Here is a 16,497-nt window from a genome sequence, read left to right as displayed (position 1 = left end):
TGTGTGTGTGTGTGTGAGAGAGAGAGAGAGAGAGAGAGACAGAGACAGAGACAGAGACAGACAGAGAGAGACAGAGACAGAGACAGAGAGAGAACAAGCAAGCTCATATCTTGGAATAATCCAGGAAATGAAATATCTTAAATAAATTGAAGAAACTTAAAAAAAAAAGGAAAGACCCCTCCATGCTCACAGTTTGGTAGACAATTTTGAAAATAGCTACACTACCAAAATCAACTACATATTAAATGCAATCCCCCGTCAAACTTCCAAGAAGAGAAATAGAAAAAAAAAAAAAAAAAAAAAAAAAACCTCAAACTTCATATACAAAGAACTCTAATTAGCAGGAAAAATCCTAAGCAAAATAACCAATGCTGGAGCTACCACCACCTTAATTTCAAGTTATACAGGTGAAGCAGCACAGTAACACTAGCAGAATGGCACAAAAATAGACCCACGGCGGGCTGGAGAGATGGCTCAGAGGTTAAGAGCACTGGCTGCCCTTCCAGAGGTCCTGAGTTCAATTCCCAGCAACCACATGGCCTGCAAGGATACATGCGGGCAGAACACTGCACACATAATAAATAAAATCTTAAAAAAAAAAAAAAAATAGACCCACGGACCAATAGGGCAGACAGAGCACCCAGGCAGAAATCCACCCAGGCACAGAAATCTGATTTGACAAAGACGCCAAAAATAGTCATGGGAGGAAGGCAGTCTCTTCAACAAATGGTGCTGGGAGAGCCAGATATCTGCATGTAAAAAGTAAGACTGGGCCCCTGTATCTGTGTGTGCATGCCTGCATGACTGTATGCATGCATGTTGCTAGGGACTGAACCTGGGGCCTTATGCATGAGGCAAACATGGCTCTGCTGAGCTTCACCCCTAAACTCTAAATGCGTTCTTGTAAGAGTCCTTCAGATGAGAAACACTGATGTCACCTGAAGACACAGATACAGATGACAAGGCTTGAGCCACTAAAGCTGGGAGGGTGGGGGTGTCTCTCTGCTCTCTGTTTTTTTTTTTTTTTTTTTTTTTGAGACAGGGTTTCTCTGTGTAGCCCTGGCTGTCCTTGAACTTAGAGACCCGCCTGCCTCTGCCTCCCCAGTGCTGGGATTAAGGGTGCCAGCTGGATTCTTAGCTCTGAAAGAACAATGTCTGCTGTTTGGAGCCCCTCTACTTGTGGTAATTATAGTAGTCACATGGGTAAGTAACACCTCACATAAACTTTCCCTTCAGGAATCTTCCTGCCCACTCCATGTCACAAATAAGTGCCAGTCGAGCAGCGCTGAGGAGCATGGGTCAGGGAGGGGAGATAGATGGAAGGGACAACACACACAACACCAACATGGGGACCTGAGAGGCTGGAGCAAAGGTCCACTCACACAGGCAATCTTCAGGAGGTTCCAGAGCTCCTTCTGCCGCTTCTCCTGAAGGCGGACCACAGTCTTCTCATCCTCATTCATACGGCTCACCACGTCTTCTACCTGGGGCAGCAACTCCAGTGCCTTCTGCTTACAGACCACGGTTTTACTGTAAAGGACAAATGAGCCACACACCCGTGAGCTCTGGGTGGGCACTATTCTGGATCCTATCAGCAACCACAGATTGTTTCTTCACTGTATAGGCAATTCAGAGCAAGAGCACCCATCTGACCCTCAGTTTTGCTATAATCCCACATCTTGTCCTGGAGCAGGAGCAGAGCACCTACCTGAGCTGTGTATAAATTACGCGCACTTTCTTCTCAAAGCTTTGGATTGCCTGAAGTAGCAGCCGAACCATTTCCTGACTGTCACCGTCTGTCCTCTGGTCTGCAGAGAACAGTGGCATAGCTCTTCCTCCTGGCCTCTGGGGGGTGGGGAGGGTAAGGGGGTAGGGGGAAGGGAGGGGCAGTGTTATCTCAAAGACAAGACAAAATAGGGCCAAGGCCAAAACCACCTACCTCTAGGCCTCTCCCTCAGTCTTCTATAGAGTTCCCTCGCTTGTTCCTCTCTGGAAGAGAGAAAAGGCTAGACTCAAGGCCTACCAATGGCATTTAAAGCACTACTCTAATCCTTGTCAGCAGAATCGATAGTTTTTAGACAACTAGACACAGGTTCTCAGTGGGAAAAACCCACCAGTTTTTGTACTATTTATAAAACCTAAATGCCTCAAACAAGGGCCAACTTAAGGGTTATACCCTTCTCTGCTTGGCTACAAGAGATTCAAGGTACCATCTCTGGATCTGACTAAGAAAATACTTGCCCTCAACAACTTGAATCCAGCCGGGCAGTGGTGGCACACAGAAGACCAACTAGCCCTGGCTGCACACACACAATCCTAGTACTCAGGAAGCTGAAATAGGATTCTGGTGAATTTGAGGCAAGTCTTGGCTATCAAGTACCAGAACATTGAAAATATATATATATATATATATATATATATATATATATATATATATATATACACACACACCCTGTTTTGAAACACACACACACACACACACACACACACACACACACACACACACTCATTCTGATTTGGAAACTTAAGAGTAAAGGGTTAAAAAACAATATAATGGAGAACAAATAATCATTTTCAGATTTCTCACCCTAAGAATTCTAGTAAGAGCATCAGGGGACACTGATCACTTCAAGTGACAGAGCCCTTGACACTCACGCCCACCTGGATCCCTCCTATCAGCAGCACACAGGCTGAGCGCTAGGTTCTCCAGGTAGGGTAATCTGTAAGGATGCCTTGACCCCTCTTGGACACAATGCCAAACTTCTGGACTCAGCAGGCTCCTCCCTCTGTTCTACCTTCCTGCTCTGGGAACCACACCTAGACAAGGGTGGGCTGGATGAAGCAGGACTGTCTGCTGCCACAGGGAAGGTCTCTCTCTCTCTTTCTGTGTGTGTGTGTGTGTGTGTGTGTGTGTGTGTGTGTGTGTGTGTGTGTGTTTCACAGCCTTTAAAGGTTATTGGTTGCTTCTGAAATGTGTAGTTTGAATGGCTCCTTACACTCTGGGAGGTCACTTTTCCTTGCCATTTGACAGATCTGAATGCCAAGACAAAGAGTGACAGCCGATCCCAGGGAATGTGCCAAGGTGATACCTCAGGAGACATGCCCCACAGAAGGAATCTCCTGAGGCAATCCGCACACATTAGAAACTCTACAGGGTGTCACACAGTGTGTTCTGGGGCACAGTGCAGTCCCTTCCTGGTTGTACTCACAGGTCATCCAGAGTGCCCCCCTGCTTCCGACCCATCGGGCTCCTCTGTAAGTCCACAATATCAGTCTGCAGGGCCATCATCTTCTCCACCAGACGCTTCACGTCATCCTCCTGATGGAAAAGCTGTGTTCATGCCAACTGATGTAAAAAGGGCATCCTGAGAGGAGAGATTTACTAGGGCTGGCTGGGGAGACCCTCCCTAACTCACAGGCAGCGCTTTCAGTTGACTGGCTAGAAGGGATGTGGGCTCAGGAGTAAGATGGTCTGAAGTTGGATCTCATGTCTACCATTTTCCAGTTATGAGACCCTCAGTAGTCACTTAACTGTAAGCCAGTTCCCTTCCATAAAACAACCACTAATAGGGTTCAACTGCAGGGTTAAAAACAAGAGCAAGTGTGGTATCTGGCAGAGAAGATGGCCAATGCTATTACTTTGTCTTCTCTTACTGGGTCCACCCAAAAACACACTTTAGGATCAGACAAAGAACTGTAAGTAGGACACACACCTTTAATTTTTTAAAATGTATTTCTGTGTGTGTGCATGCTGGCATGTGTGTGCCATGGTGCATACGTGCGTGCGTGTGCGTGTGTGTGTGTGTGTGTGTGTGTGTGTGTGTGTGTGTGTGTGTGTGTGTGTGTGTGTGTGTAAGTTAGAGGACACATTAGGAGTGGGTTCTCTCATTCTATGTTCTTTGTTGTTTCTGACACATTGTGTGTACTCAGGATAACAGTTGGTCCGTGAGCTTCCAGGCAAGTTCACTGGTCTCTGCCTCTCACTTTGCTGTAGAAGCATGGAAATTACAGATGCATGCTGTTACCAGCTTTTTAAAAAATTATTATTACCAGCTTTTTAAAAAGTGGTTTCTGAACATCAAACTCAAGTCAGTAGGCTTATTGCAGCAAGCGCCTATACCCACTAAGCCACTCTGCTGGCCTCATGTCCATACACCTTTAAGTATGCGTTAACCTATTAGGTCTCACTTATAAAGTCAGACACTAAGTCACAGAGGCAAAGTCCCAATCCAGTGCACAGGGAGTGAAGATAGGAAAAGCTTTGGTGTCCAGGTCTTGGATCTGTGCACAATGCACCAAACTACACTTACTTCTCCAACCCTGTGAAGAGGGGTTTTTTCAATGGCATCTAATGGACACTTCTCCTGACAGTTTTCTGCTTAAACCCTTTCTTCCTTACAGATTTCATGTTGTAAAGAGGGAGTGTTGCTCTCCCATCCAAAGCCCATTTTAATAGCAGGCGGCCTTGGCTTTTCCAAGGGCATCCGACATTTTGCTTTTTCTCTAAATCCGGACAAACTCTGCCCAGTTCTCAAGTCTGGGCACAGTTGGGCTCCCTGCAGCTACTATTCTTGTTCCCTTCCAGCAAGTCTGCTTAAGGTCAAAAGATGTGGTGAGGAAACCTTCAGTTTTGACAAAGCAGCTCAAACCAGTGTTGAATAAGAAAGTGGAAAATGGCAGGACAAAGCTCCAGGCACACCACAGTACAGAACACTAGGATGGGTCGCCTACCCGCCCACACTGCTCCACAGCCTGCTCCATTTCCTTCCAGGCCAGCAGCAGCTTTTCTGATGCTGGAAAAAACAAAACAAACAAACAAACAAAAAAAACGGAAGAAAATGAAACACAAAAACATTTAAAACCAAACCAGAAGTTAAAAACTGAATTATAAGAGGCAAAGAAACTTCAGGAAGACAGAAGGGAGAAGTGTTTTGAGCTCATGGCAGAGCACACTCACTGATCCCAAACTCGGTCTGCTCTTTGTACTTCTCCAGGTCAATCTGGATGCTGGTTTTAAAGAAATCCAACTTAGCCTTGAGCTGTTGTGCCATAGAGGCCATGGCGTTCTTCATCTTGGAAAGGCAGCTGTTGTTCCGAAGGAGATTCATCCTGCAGCCATGGTAAGAAACAGAACCGTGGGACACACTTGGCATCTAAGCACACTTGCTGTATAGCAACAGAACTCTGCCAAGAGAGGCTCGGCTGTAATCACAGCCACCACTTACCAAAACAACCTCTTAGGACAACTCATAAGGACAACTTCTAGCCTGCACCAACACATAAAGGTCTACGCCAAAGCTGGAATTAGGTAAAATGCTACACACAGCCCAATACATTCGTCCTAATTGGAGAATTCATCAGCAAGTCCTCCAATTACCAATCAGGGCAGTGTCCTTCATCCAAAGCTCACTAAGCTTCTCCAAGCTCCAGATTCCACACAGATGAGCTGCCCAGGCCCAAGCTCTACACCCCTGCCCCATGTGCCAATCCCGCTGACCTTAGCAAGTCCCAGGGCCTCCCCTCCAGTCAGCCCACCCAACCACTCCCTTTCATCCAAACCAGAGTCTCCTCTTGTCCCTCCTAAGAGTAGTTTCTGGATCCCTGCCTCAGCCACCTCTCTAGAGCCAAAGCCAACAAGCAATTTTAAATACATTAAGTAAAACCAGCACCGTACATGGCAGCTCGTTGTCCCTGCTGGAGCCGGTTGCAGTCTTCCTTCAGCGTTTGGATGCTGTGCCAGACTTGGCCCCACACTTTCCTCAGCTGGAAGAAAGAGAGGTTCCGCTTGGGCTCCTGAACTGGAAACAAATAGTTGTCAGAGAGTACCTCAGATCCAGGGAACCACACCCTGCTCCACAGCATCACTAGTATTTTTAGAGTTATATAATCGCCTATACTGTTACATAATTTTGCAGGTATTGGTTTAAACATTTCGGTGTTCCATTAATAGTACAGACAGCCAACAAAATATTACTATCAATTTGATTTGAAAAAATCCAATTAGTCAAGCATGGTGACACACACCTGCAATCCCAGCACGTGGGTGCCTCTGCTGGGAGTCTGAGGCAGGCTTATACATAGTCCAAGGTCAGCCTGTGCTATGGACCACTTGGAGACATAATTACAGGTATTCATGCCCGTGTATTTTTAAAAGATGCTCTTATCATTACCAAATTCAAGGCTGTGACATTTTCATAATATATGAAAACACTGTTAGGTGAGATGGCTCAGTGGTTAACGGCTCTTGTCACACAAGCCTAGTGACCCGAGTTCAGTCGTTAGGACCCACATAAAGGTAGGAGAACTGATTCCACAAAGTTGTCTTCTAATCTATACACATGTGCTGTGGCAAATATGACCCCCCATCCAATAATAAAGAAATAAATGCAGTATTAGCCAGATGTACTAAAAATGTTTAAATAGTCAAGAAGCCTGGGAGATCTTTGTGAGATTAGATCATTGATCTTTTTATTCTAAGTATGTATCTGTGAGATGGGGGGGCGGGGGGGGGGGAGTGCAGAAATGGAAGTAGGTGCATTCTCACAATGTCCAAACAATCATGCATCGGAGTACTATACAGCCATTCAAAACAAAGTGGTTCTGTCCTGATATGAGGAAGATGAACATACTGAGTGAAAAGGGAGATTCAGAACAGTGCATATTTATGTTATGTTTTTGAGGGGGATACCCAAGCATTTAATAACAGCAGTTTTGCTGGGAGACAAGCTTACTGGCTGGAGACTAGAGCTAAAGTGCTTTCTTTTCACTGTATATCGTTTTTTAGGGGGGTTATCTTTTGAAGTTTTGTGTTCTGTTTTTGTTTTTGCATCACAAACATACATTAATTTTTGGGGGGGAGGGGAAACAGTCTCATGTAGCCTAGGATGGTCTTGAACTTGACATAAAGCTAAATTCCTGATCCTCTTGCCTTTATCCTCCAACACACATTTGTTAATAAAATATCAGTGCAACTTCAAAAATGAACCACAGAAATAGGGTATTTCTTATCCTCTGTGTAGTACTCTGGTGAGAGTGTCTGGATTATTCTCTGTATATATCAAATAAAGAAGGCTTTTGCATCCCAGAACCAGGAGGACATATTTCTTTCATGTCTCCCCCTCCAACTTTACCCCAGATATCACAACTGGTCAATTTTAATAAACGATGCACTTACGGATACAGCTAACGCTTTCAGGTTGGGGTCTGGGGGTGATCTGAGTCTCGTAGGTAATTTTACTGTTGTCAAAGAGAAAAACAAGATCCATGTCCATTGTGAGGCCCTCATTTGGCTGCAAAGGGACAAGAACAGAGTGAGACATGTGGATTTTACCCTTCGTTCCCAGCTACACAAGATCATTTAGAGCACCGCCAATCACTCACAGGGGATGTCACCTCAGTCTACGAAGCACATGTGACTTGGTTTGCTTTCCTTCCTGATGTTTCTATTTGAACCTGCCCCCTGTACACACACTTCCCCATGAAGACTGTTTCTCATACGTTAACATGACTTCCCATTGGTCACTGCATTAGCACTTTGGGGCAGGCACCATGTCACACATTGGTGGGGTGAGCACAGGTGCTCAGCACAGCTGTGTGGTAACAAATAGCTTTGGTTGACCAGAAGGACAGAACAGGATTTTGGCAATAGAGGCATAAAAAAAGCATTAGAAGGTCTAGAAATGACAAACTGAATATGTAATGATATGTCTTTTTTAGCAAGCCACATGGGAGTTCTGACCCACCAAGCAAGTTGTACACTGTGTCATTAACCACTTTTATGCTGATGGTCTCCCTAGGTGACCAAGTCAGAGGGAAACAGGGCAGGGTGAAGGAAGCTGGGAACTTGCCTTGCTGTCTGAGATGCACTGAGTGGCAGGCTTGTCTGGGAGCAGCACCAGCCCTGCCTCTTGCAGGAGCTCCTGGTCCTTCTCCAGGATTCCCGTGTCTTCCTGGATCCTGGTTTTTAAGCTCTGCAGACTCTCATCCTCTGTCACAGGGTATGTATGAATGGTGCCTGTGACCATGTTCAAGATATGAACCAGCTGCAACACAACCCAGATGTTACTGGAAAAAAAATTCTCTTCACATTTATTTGTCTTCTGTGTTTGTATGTGTACTGGGGAGGGGAGCACACGTGCATGCCACAGTGCATGAGCGGAGATCAGAAGACAAAGGAGACGGTTCTCTCCTTCCACTGTGCAGGTTGTTGGGGTTGAACTCGGGTTTGTCAGGCTTGGTTGCAAGCATCTTCATCTGATAGCCATCTCACTATCCCAGAAAGCAGATTTCTTTACAAACAGGACCATGTATTTGCCAAGATTCTTTGCTATCTTCAATACTTGTTAGTGAAGGGCTAGCCTGAGTCCCCCTTTCCTCAACAGAGAACTGGCAGCAATTTTAGGCATGCACCTCAGGTTTCCTGTCCTCTTATTTTAGCCCCAAGACTCGCAGGAGCCTCAATTTCCCCCAAAGCCAAATGTCTCATGACCTGCTATGTCCCCTTCCTCATAAGAAATTATGTGTCCCACTGGGAACCACAGCTGCTGCCTGGACTCTGCTCTTACCTTCAAGTTGAGGATGTCATCCAGCGCTCGGAAACAGCCATTGGGGCCGTACTGAGGATCCGTGCCCCTTTGTCGAGGGTGCCACATGAGCATCAGCTGCAGCCACTTCTCCAGACGTTCCACCAGGACACTAAGGGGAACAAAGGTAAGAGAGGCCTGAGTCAGCTGCCTTGGTGTGCAAATTCCAAAGCACAGCCTTGGCTGACAGCTCCGATCAGAACCCAAGTTCAATCCCAGGTCCTATATAAAAAATGCTTCTATCAGACAAGTGTATCCTTGCAGAGTGAGCCAGCTTAGCCTCTTGGTTGAATTCCAGACCAGTGAGAGACTCCGTGTCAAAAAAAAAAACCAAAAAAAAAAACCAAAAACAGAAACAACAAAACAAAACAAACAATAAAAAAGGCGGACAGGTTCTGAGGGCTGAAACCCAAGGTTGTCTTTTGGACTCCAGAGAACACACACACACCGGCACACACACACACACACATACAAATTTTTTTTAAAAAAGCACAGCCTTGAGCATGCCTCAACATCACACACATGTTGGTAACCAAACGATTATAAAAAAATGAAACTGAGTGACCCAAAAGAACGCACATAAACACTTCCAAGTAACACAACAATTTGGGAACTTCTCTCCTTCAGACAAGGTCACCCCCTAGGCTTTGGGGATGACCTCAAAGCTTTGATAATGCATTCTAGAGCTGGGTTGTAGATCAGTGGTAACATCCTTGCCTGGCTCTGTGGATCCATGATCAGTAGTATGTCTCTGTGTTTACACGTATGTGTAAACACACAGAAATATGAAAAAATATTTAGCCAAGATTTAACTCAGCCAGGTGTTGGTGGCGCACGCCTTTAATCCCAGCACTCGGGAGGCAGAGGCAGGCGGATCTCTGTGAGTTTGAGGCCAGTCTGGTCTCCAGAGTGAGTGCCAGGATAGGCTCCAAAGCTACACAGAGAAACCCTGTCTCGAAAAACAAAAAAAAAAAAAAAAAAAAAGATTTAACTTTTCATGTAAAAATAGAAGCATACATATTTCATTAATCATATTAATATATAAATTTAATATCTATGTATTTAATATCTGTCTTTAATAAGATCTAATACTTGTCTTTAATGGTAAAACTATATACACCAAAAAATTTAAAAATGAATAAATTTCTTTATAATTTATTATCAGTAGATGTTTTATTTATATACTTTGTTTATATATACTTCATATACTTTTATATATTTATATATACTTTATATAGTCTATATTTACATATCTGGGGTAATATGAACATTTCTTGGGCACAAAGTTATCCCAAATGCAAGATTTTGTTTTTGTTTTTGTTTTTTGTTTTTTGTTTTTGAGACAGGGTCTCACTATGTAGTCCTGGATGCTGACTGTCCTGGATACTCACTATGGAGACTAGGCTGGCCTTGAGCTCACAGAGATCCTCTTGCCTCTGCCTCTCCCTCCCCAGTGCTGGGATTAAAGGTGTGCTTTATCATGCTGGGCTCCAAGCAGAAGTTTTAAGTAGCCCTGGTCTGGACCCTGAGCTGCTTGCTGATTTAAGAGCATCTAATGGATATGTACATGCCAATGTTCAAAATCCTCCTGCTGTCCCACACTAGGCTCCTGTGCTCCACCCTGCCCACTTAGGCTCCATGCTGCTTCCACACTGCCCCCTTAGGGGCAACCCCGTGTGCCTCTATAATCCTCCCTGTTGAACCAGCTCTCCTTCATCTGTCCATGTCTTCTCTAACTCTTCCCATCCCTCCTCCCTGCAACTATAGCACAGCCAATGTTACTCCACACTGCTGTAATCCATAGGGCTCCCTCCCCTGTCCCCAAATATGTGAGTAAAGTCACCAACCTGGAGTTTTCTTTTATATTATGACCCAATTCTGATTCACTAATTAAGTGCTTATATTCTAGCTCTAAGCCTAGACCACAGTGCCATTCAAACCTTAAAGGTTTGTTTGTTTAGGCCAGACAAGGAACACAAAGAGGAATAAGGTATAATCCCTACCCTTAAATGACTTCCTGTGGAATAAGACAAACTCTATGCTGAAGTGGATATACTTCAAAGTAGATATCTGTCATAGTTTCAGCTGCCAATGTCAAACCCAGGGTCACCCGGGAAAAGGGAACCTTAAATGAACTGCCTTGAAAAGGTTGGCTGGTAGCCATATCTATGAGCCATTTTCTTACTTGTTAATTGATACAGTGGGGGTTATGGGGGCTAGCCTACTGTGGGCAGTGCCATTCCCTAAACAGGGGGACCTGGGCTGTATAAGAAAGCAGGTTGAGTTGGGGGTGGCGGTACACACCTTTAATTCCAGCACTCAGGAGGCAGAGGCAAGAAGATCTTTGAGTTTAAGGACAGTCTGGTCTACAAAGTGAGTTCCAGGACAGCTAGGGCTATACACCTGAAGGGAGGGGAGGAGAGAGAGAGAGACAGAGAGAGAGAGAGACAGAGAGAGAGAGACAGAGAGAGAGACAGAGAGAGAGAGACAGAGACAGAGACAGACAGAGACAGACAGCTAGGGCTATAAACCCTGAAGGGAGGGGAGGAGAGAGAGAGAGAGAGAGAGAGAGAGAGAGAGAGAGAGAGAGAGAGAGAGAGAGAGTGCAGGCTGAGTAAGCCAGAGGGAACAAGGGAATAAGCAGTATCCTCCATGGTTCTGTTTCAGTTTCTACTCTGGGTTCCTGCTTTGAGTTCTTGTCTTAGCTTCCCTTGAAAACAATAAGATATACAAGTAAATTGCTATGTGAATTTAGCAAAGAGATGGTTTGGGAATGAAGCTCACTGGTAGAGCACTTGCACTGCATAAATGAAGACATGGATTTCATCTCCATAGCAAAAACCAACCAACCAATTAACAACAAAAAGATTCTAGGGAGACCAGATACAAGAATCCATTCTATGTCTGAAGTTGATCTGGATTGGTCAAGTGCTCAATCATAGGATGGTATTCTGTTATCCATTCAAACGTTATCAAAGGGTCTGAAGATAGCTCGGTGGTTAACAGCACTGGCTGCTCTTGCCTAGGACCTAGGTTTGGTTCCCATGATCCACACATGGCAGCTCACAACTGTCTACAACTCCAGTTTCAGGGGATCTGATCCCTCTTCTGGCTTCCACAGGTACCAGTCTCTCAAGCATATACAACTAAAACAAACAAATGTATCAGATGTCACCTCAAACCTGTATTTCTAAAGAGAAGAAAAATAAACAGGACACGAATGCCCGGTGGCCATACCTGTTAAGATTATTGGGGAAGGGTAAAGAGCTGGAAAACTTCACTGTTCCATTCAAATCTTCACTGACAACAATGTCCACTTCACTCTTCTGCCGGACTTTGGAATGCCTGTAAATGCCATTTTAAGATGTCCTTTATGTCACTCAGTGGCAAATACCCAGTTTACATCTGTAACCTCACTTTACAACTGCATACTTGTTGAAATAACGGTGAGTATGCCGACAGGTTTGTGAATGGTCTGTGTGGTTAGGGGTTTAGCTCAGCGGCAGTGAGTCCCCTTAGCATGAAATAAAACACAGTATGTGTCTGGTGCTGCCTAAACAGAGGTGAAAGGACACCTCCAGCAAGGCCACTCATCAGCTCGTGTCCCAGTTCTACAGGCAGCACTGTTGACCTCTGTCTCACCTTGATTATTGCTTTTACCCTTCTTTACCTCATCTTTACCCTCATAAAGAAGGGTAGATTATTGCATCTACCCTTCTTTAACCTCATTTTAAAAGACTTATTTTCAACTACACGTGTGTGTGGACAGACATGTGACTTCTGTGAGCTGCCTGATGTGGGTACTGAGAATCAAACCCAGGTCCTCTGGAAGAGCAGCCAGTGCTCTTAACCTCTGAGCCATCTCTCATGTTTTGGTAAAGGATAAAACCAGGGTTCTGAACTAGTGTCACTTTGTACACATCACATTTATTTGAAATGTAAAATATACACACATGTACATGGCTACATTTTTAAAATTACATCTATTTATTTGCACACATATGTGTGTGCTCATGTACATGTATGCACACCCTCCTCTCTGTGGCATGCATGCCTGGGGCATCAGAGGACAACTTAAGGGAACTGGTTCTCTCCTCCTACGGCTGGGGCTCCAGAGACAGAACTCAGGTTGTCAAGCTTGGTGACATGTGCCTCTACCAATTAGCTACCAAGTAAGGTAAGGGAGGCCCACACTTCCCTTTACAAGTATGTGGCTAAGCATTTTTTCTAGAATAAATGATCTTCATATTTCCCAATGGAGGGACTTTCCAAAGGTATTTGAGGGAGTGCTGGAAAGGGAAAAATTGAATCCAAGCGCATTCTAAACTTCTTGGTAACGAGGACAACTTAAATTGGAATAGTGCTTTATAAAATGACCAAATATTCTGCCAGAGTTCCTTTGGTTTCAGTGCTAACCCCATGTGGTGACATTATTTTTAGTCTGCCATTTAGTGGTAAGGAAATGAGTAGCTGGTGTTCAATATTAGACAACTAGAGAGGGACAGAACAAAGGGCTCAAATTCTGGTATAATTTCTAGTGTATAAAAGTCCAAATTCGTCTTTCCCCTAAATAGGATGATTCAAATTAAAAAGAAAATGCTTCAGCCTTAAACAGTTATCATTGGCAAACAGTATGCTGGCTTATCTAGGACAAACAGGAAGTATGGAAAGGTAGAATATTCATGGCAAAGGCTGCTAGTATATGGCTCTAGTAGAAATCGGTAGGAGAAGTCAGCGCTCTGGGGCTTCTAACTAAAATAGGATATTCTCCTACAGAAAATAGAGTCTTCAGTAGGAAACTATAAACATGCATATGAAAAGCACGTACTGCTTGGGCTGCATGTCTTGTCACTTGAGAGTAGATGACACTGAAAGCACAGGTGGCAAGGTCTTCTCACAAACTAGTCCATGGAAATCAAGTTTCAGTGAAAATGCTTTCTAAGCAGCCAACAGTAAGGGTGGGTCTAGATTAAAGATTTTGCAGACAACACTACTACAAAGATGCTGAGCCATTAAGAATGTTTCCAAACAGTATTTTTCTTTCAGTTCTACAGGGTCTAACTTATCTTGGTATAAGCAAGGAAAAGATAAACATTTGTGATGTTTTCCTGTTCTAGAGATGGAACCCACCAACTCTGAAAACATTTGAATAGAAAACCAAACAACTAATCCTTGGTTAACAAAAACCAATATAGTACAAATAATTTTAAAGCTATTTTACTTATGGTTACAACATTATGTGGCTATGAACTAAGTTCCTACCTAATTCTCCCATATCCCAGATCCCACGGATTGAAAGACCTAGTTTGTAAGTATTTATCAGAGGGCAGTGGGCTTTCTAGGGCGTGTTTTCTGCCTCTGTACCAGCATGTGGCTCTAACTGTGGAATTGATTTCTGCTGCCCCCACTCAAACCTTTCTTCTAGAACTGACTTCAAAGGCCATGGTTCTTTTTTGGGGGGGGAGGGAGCTGGGGGTTTCGAGACAGGGTTTCTGTGTCACTTTGGAGCCTGTCCTGCTAGCTCTTGTAGACCGAACTGGTCTCAAACTCAGAGATCCACCAGCCTCTGCCTCCCTAGTGCTGGAATTAAAGGCGTACATCATCACCTCCTGGCTCATTTTTTTTTTCTTAATCAGAAAATATTTTCATGGAGATGTGACTGAGTTGGTCAAGTGTTTGCCCTAGCAGGTAAGAAAGTCCTGGGTTCCATCCCCAGCACTAGATAAACCGGTGTGGTAGCAGATGCCTGTAATTCCAGCATTTGGGAGCTGCCGGCAGGAGGTCCACAAATTAAGGTCATCTGCTATGCAGTTTTTCTTGGTGTAAATACTTGCCCTTTGATAAATTAGTGTTTTTTACTAACTTACAAGGTACTTAGGAAAATAAAGACCTCAGTGTTAAGAATGACACAGGGAAAAGGTGAGATTGGTGTGACCCCTGCAGAAGTGTGTTCTTGTACAGCCTTTTCTGGAAGGTGGACCTTCAAAATGTGTGTAAATTCTATTCATAGGAATGTATAAATAACCGGATAAGTAGCTGTGTGTGAGCAACAGCTTACCTACAAGATGTTATTTGTGGTATTATTTTAAGAAGCATCAATTATAAACCACTCAATCTTCCAACACGAAAGAGATTTTCCAAAGCCCAGGAAGACATACAGCATGCTCAGTGTGGGTATGAAAGCAGGTGATATCAAAGGGTGAACAAGGAGCTATTCTCTCTGAAGACAGACAGAAACAGCAGCTGTTTCTAGATCATCTGCTTATTGCTGATTCTTTCCAAAAGTTAGAAACAATTCTAATTTTAGTATATGAGTTACCAAAGTCAGGACTTTTTATTTCTATATCTTCCAAAAGTACAAAATTAATCTGTGGGGCAAACTGTACAGCACTTTTAGGCTCCAAACAAGGGCATGTGTGTGTGTGTGTGTGTGTGTGTGTGTGTGTGTGTGTGTGTGTGTGTGTGTGTGCGCGCGCGCGCGCGTGTGTTAAATAAATGGCACTGAAGGAAGTTTTGGTGTAAAATGCTTTCAAGGCACACACAGAACAGTGCTCAGTTACAACACAGTGGTACAAAGAGGATGGCCCAAACCAATCAACAAGTACAACCTGGAAGGAAGGGCAGAGCATAAACTACACTAAAACTAGTGGCTATCACGTCTCTGGGGGGGGAGACCAGGTGGTATGGAAACTTTCATGAGACATTTACACTGTACCTTTCAAGTTTAAGACATGTAAACTTATTACTACTACAAAAACTACTTTAAGTAAAAACTTCCTACATAAAGACTTACTGTTGATAAATTTTACTACACCCATTACCTGTCATGTGTGCACGTCTGCTCTCTTGACTAATGATTTGCTAACATTTCAATGCCAACACACATTTATGCAATGATCTGGAATGAACTAGCTTGCTGAAACCAACACTATTAGGGCCAGAGCACTATTTACAGACGTTGTTAGCAACCATTCTTCGGTTAAAGGTTAAGAAGCTTGAACTGTCACTGCTGGGTCCTAAGGGAGAACAGACCACAGACCATTTGGGGACCAGAAAGGACCAGGTGACAAAACATGGTGCCAGGGGCTAACTCTCCCCTCAAGACAGCCCCCAACCAGTACCAGGTTAACTCACCACTGCACAGGCTGCCAGTTAGGAAGAAAGGGCCGGAAGCCAGTGATGCACTCAAAGGCCAGGGTGCCAAAGCTCCAGTAGTCGACAGTCACAGTGTACTTCTGCTGCTCCAGCAGCTCTGGGGCCTAAAATACACAGGTGGGGCTGCCTATGTGGCCCTCTTTCTGGTTGGAAGAGCTGCCAGCTCATAGAACCAACTCCCTGCCTTCATTACCAGGGTAGATTATGTTCACTCAAGAGTGAGAAGATGAACACATGGACAGGTTCAGCTGTGGATATGGGAGATTTTTTTTTTTTTTGTACTTTATGTTGTTTTGTTTCATTTGTTTTTCGAGACAGGGTTTCTTTGTGTAGCCCTGGCTGTCCTGGAACTCACCGTGTAGACCAGGCTGGCCTCGAAATCAGAAATTAGCCTGCCTCTGTCTCCTTGAGTGCTGGGATTAAAGGCATATGCCACCACCCCCGGCTCTGTACTTCAAATACTTAATGAGACTGTGTTAATGAGACGTGTTGACAGGGGAACTAAGGAGTCAGAATCCTGAGGAATTACTTCTAGGTAGACCAGAGTAAATCTATTTTGTGTTTCACAGTTATTTAATTTTTCCCAATTTAAAAGTGAGTTGTAGCATGCCATTAACTTATTGAAGATTACATGCAGAATCCAGCCCATAGGAGATGGAGAGAAAAATATATGCCCAACAAACAAAAAGACATCAGCTTATACACACCAAATTCACAGCACACATACTAAACCAAGTAAGCCTGAATCATGTAACATACA

General features: G+C 44.1%; 1 protein-coding gene across 2 annotated transcripts in view; it reads right to left on the bottom strand.

Annotated features, from left to right (window-relative positions):
* Positions 1 to 16,497, bottom strand: part of Ikbkb (inhibitor of nuclear factor kappa B kinase subunit beta) — a 49,607-nt gene that overhangs the window by 5,718 nt on the left and 27,392 nt on the right. For both annotated transcript variants that reach the window (XM_027395277.2, XM_035453241.1), the window contains exons 8-19: positions 15,717 to 15,841; positions 11,820 to 11,927; positions 8,565 to 8,694; positions 7,848 to 8,042; positions 7,175 to 7,289; positions 5,675 to 5,798; positions 4,958 to 5,109; positions 4,732 to 4,793; positions 3,210 to 3,319; positions 1,940 to 1,989; positions 1,709 to 1,808; positions 1,383 to 1,530 (exon numbers count right to left, since the gene is read on the bottom strand). In XM_027395277.2, the coding sequence (XP_027251078.1) occupies positions 1,383 to 1,530; positions 1,709 to 1,808; positions 1,940 to 1,989; positions 3,210 to 3,319; positions 4,732 to 4,793; positions 4,958 to 5,109; positions 5,675 to 5,798; positions 7,175 to 7,289; positions 7,848 to 8,042; positions 8,565 to 8,694; positions 11,820 to 11,927; positions 15,717 to 15,841 (1,419 nt within the window). The remainder of the gene's footprint in view (positions 1 to 1,382; positions 1,531 to 1,708; positions 1,809 to 1,939; positions 1,990 to 3,209; positions 3,320 to 4,731; positions 4,794 to 4,957; positions 5,110 to 5,674; positions 5,799 to 7,174; positions 7,290 to 7,847; positions 8,043 to 8,564; positions 8,695 to 11,819; positions 11,928 to 15,716; positions 15,842 to 16,497) is intronic.

This window comes from Cricetulus griseus (genome assembly GCF_003668045.3).
Source record: "Cricetulus griseus strain 17A/GY chromosome 1 unlocalized genomic scaffold, alternate assembly CriGri-PICRH-1.0 chr1_1, whole genome shotgun sequence".
Classification (NCBI taxonomy): domain Eukaryota; kingdom Metazoa; phylum Chordata; class Mammalia; order Rodentia; family Cricetidae; genus Cricetulus; species Cricetulus griseus.
This window is presented reverse-complemented; position numbering and strand designations above follow the sequence as displayed.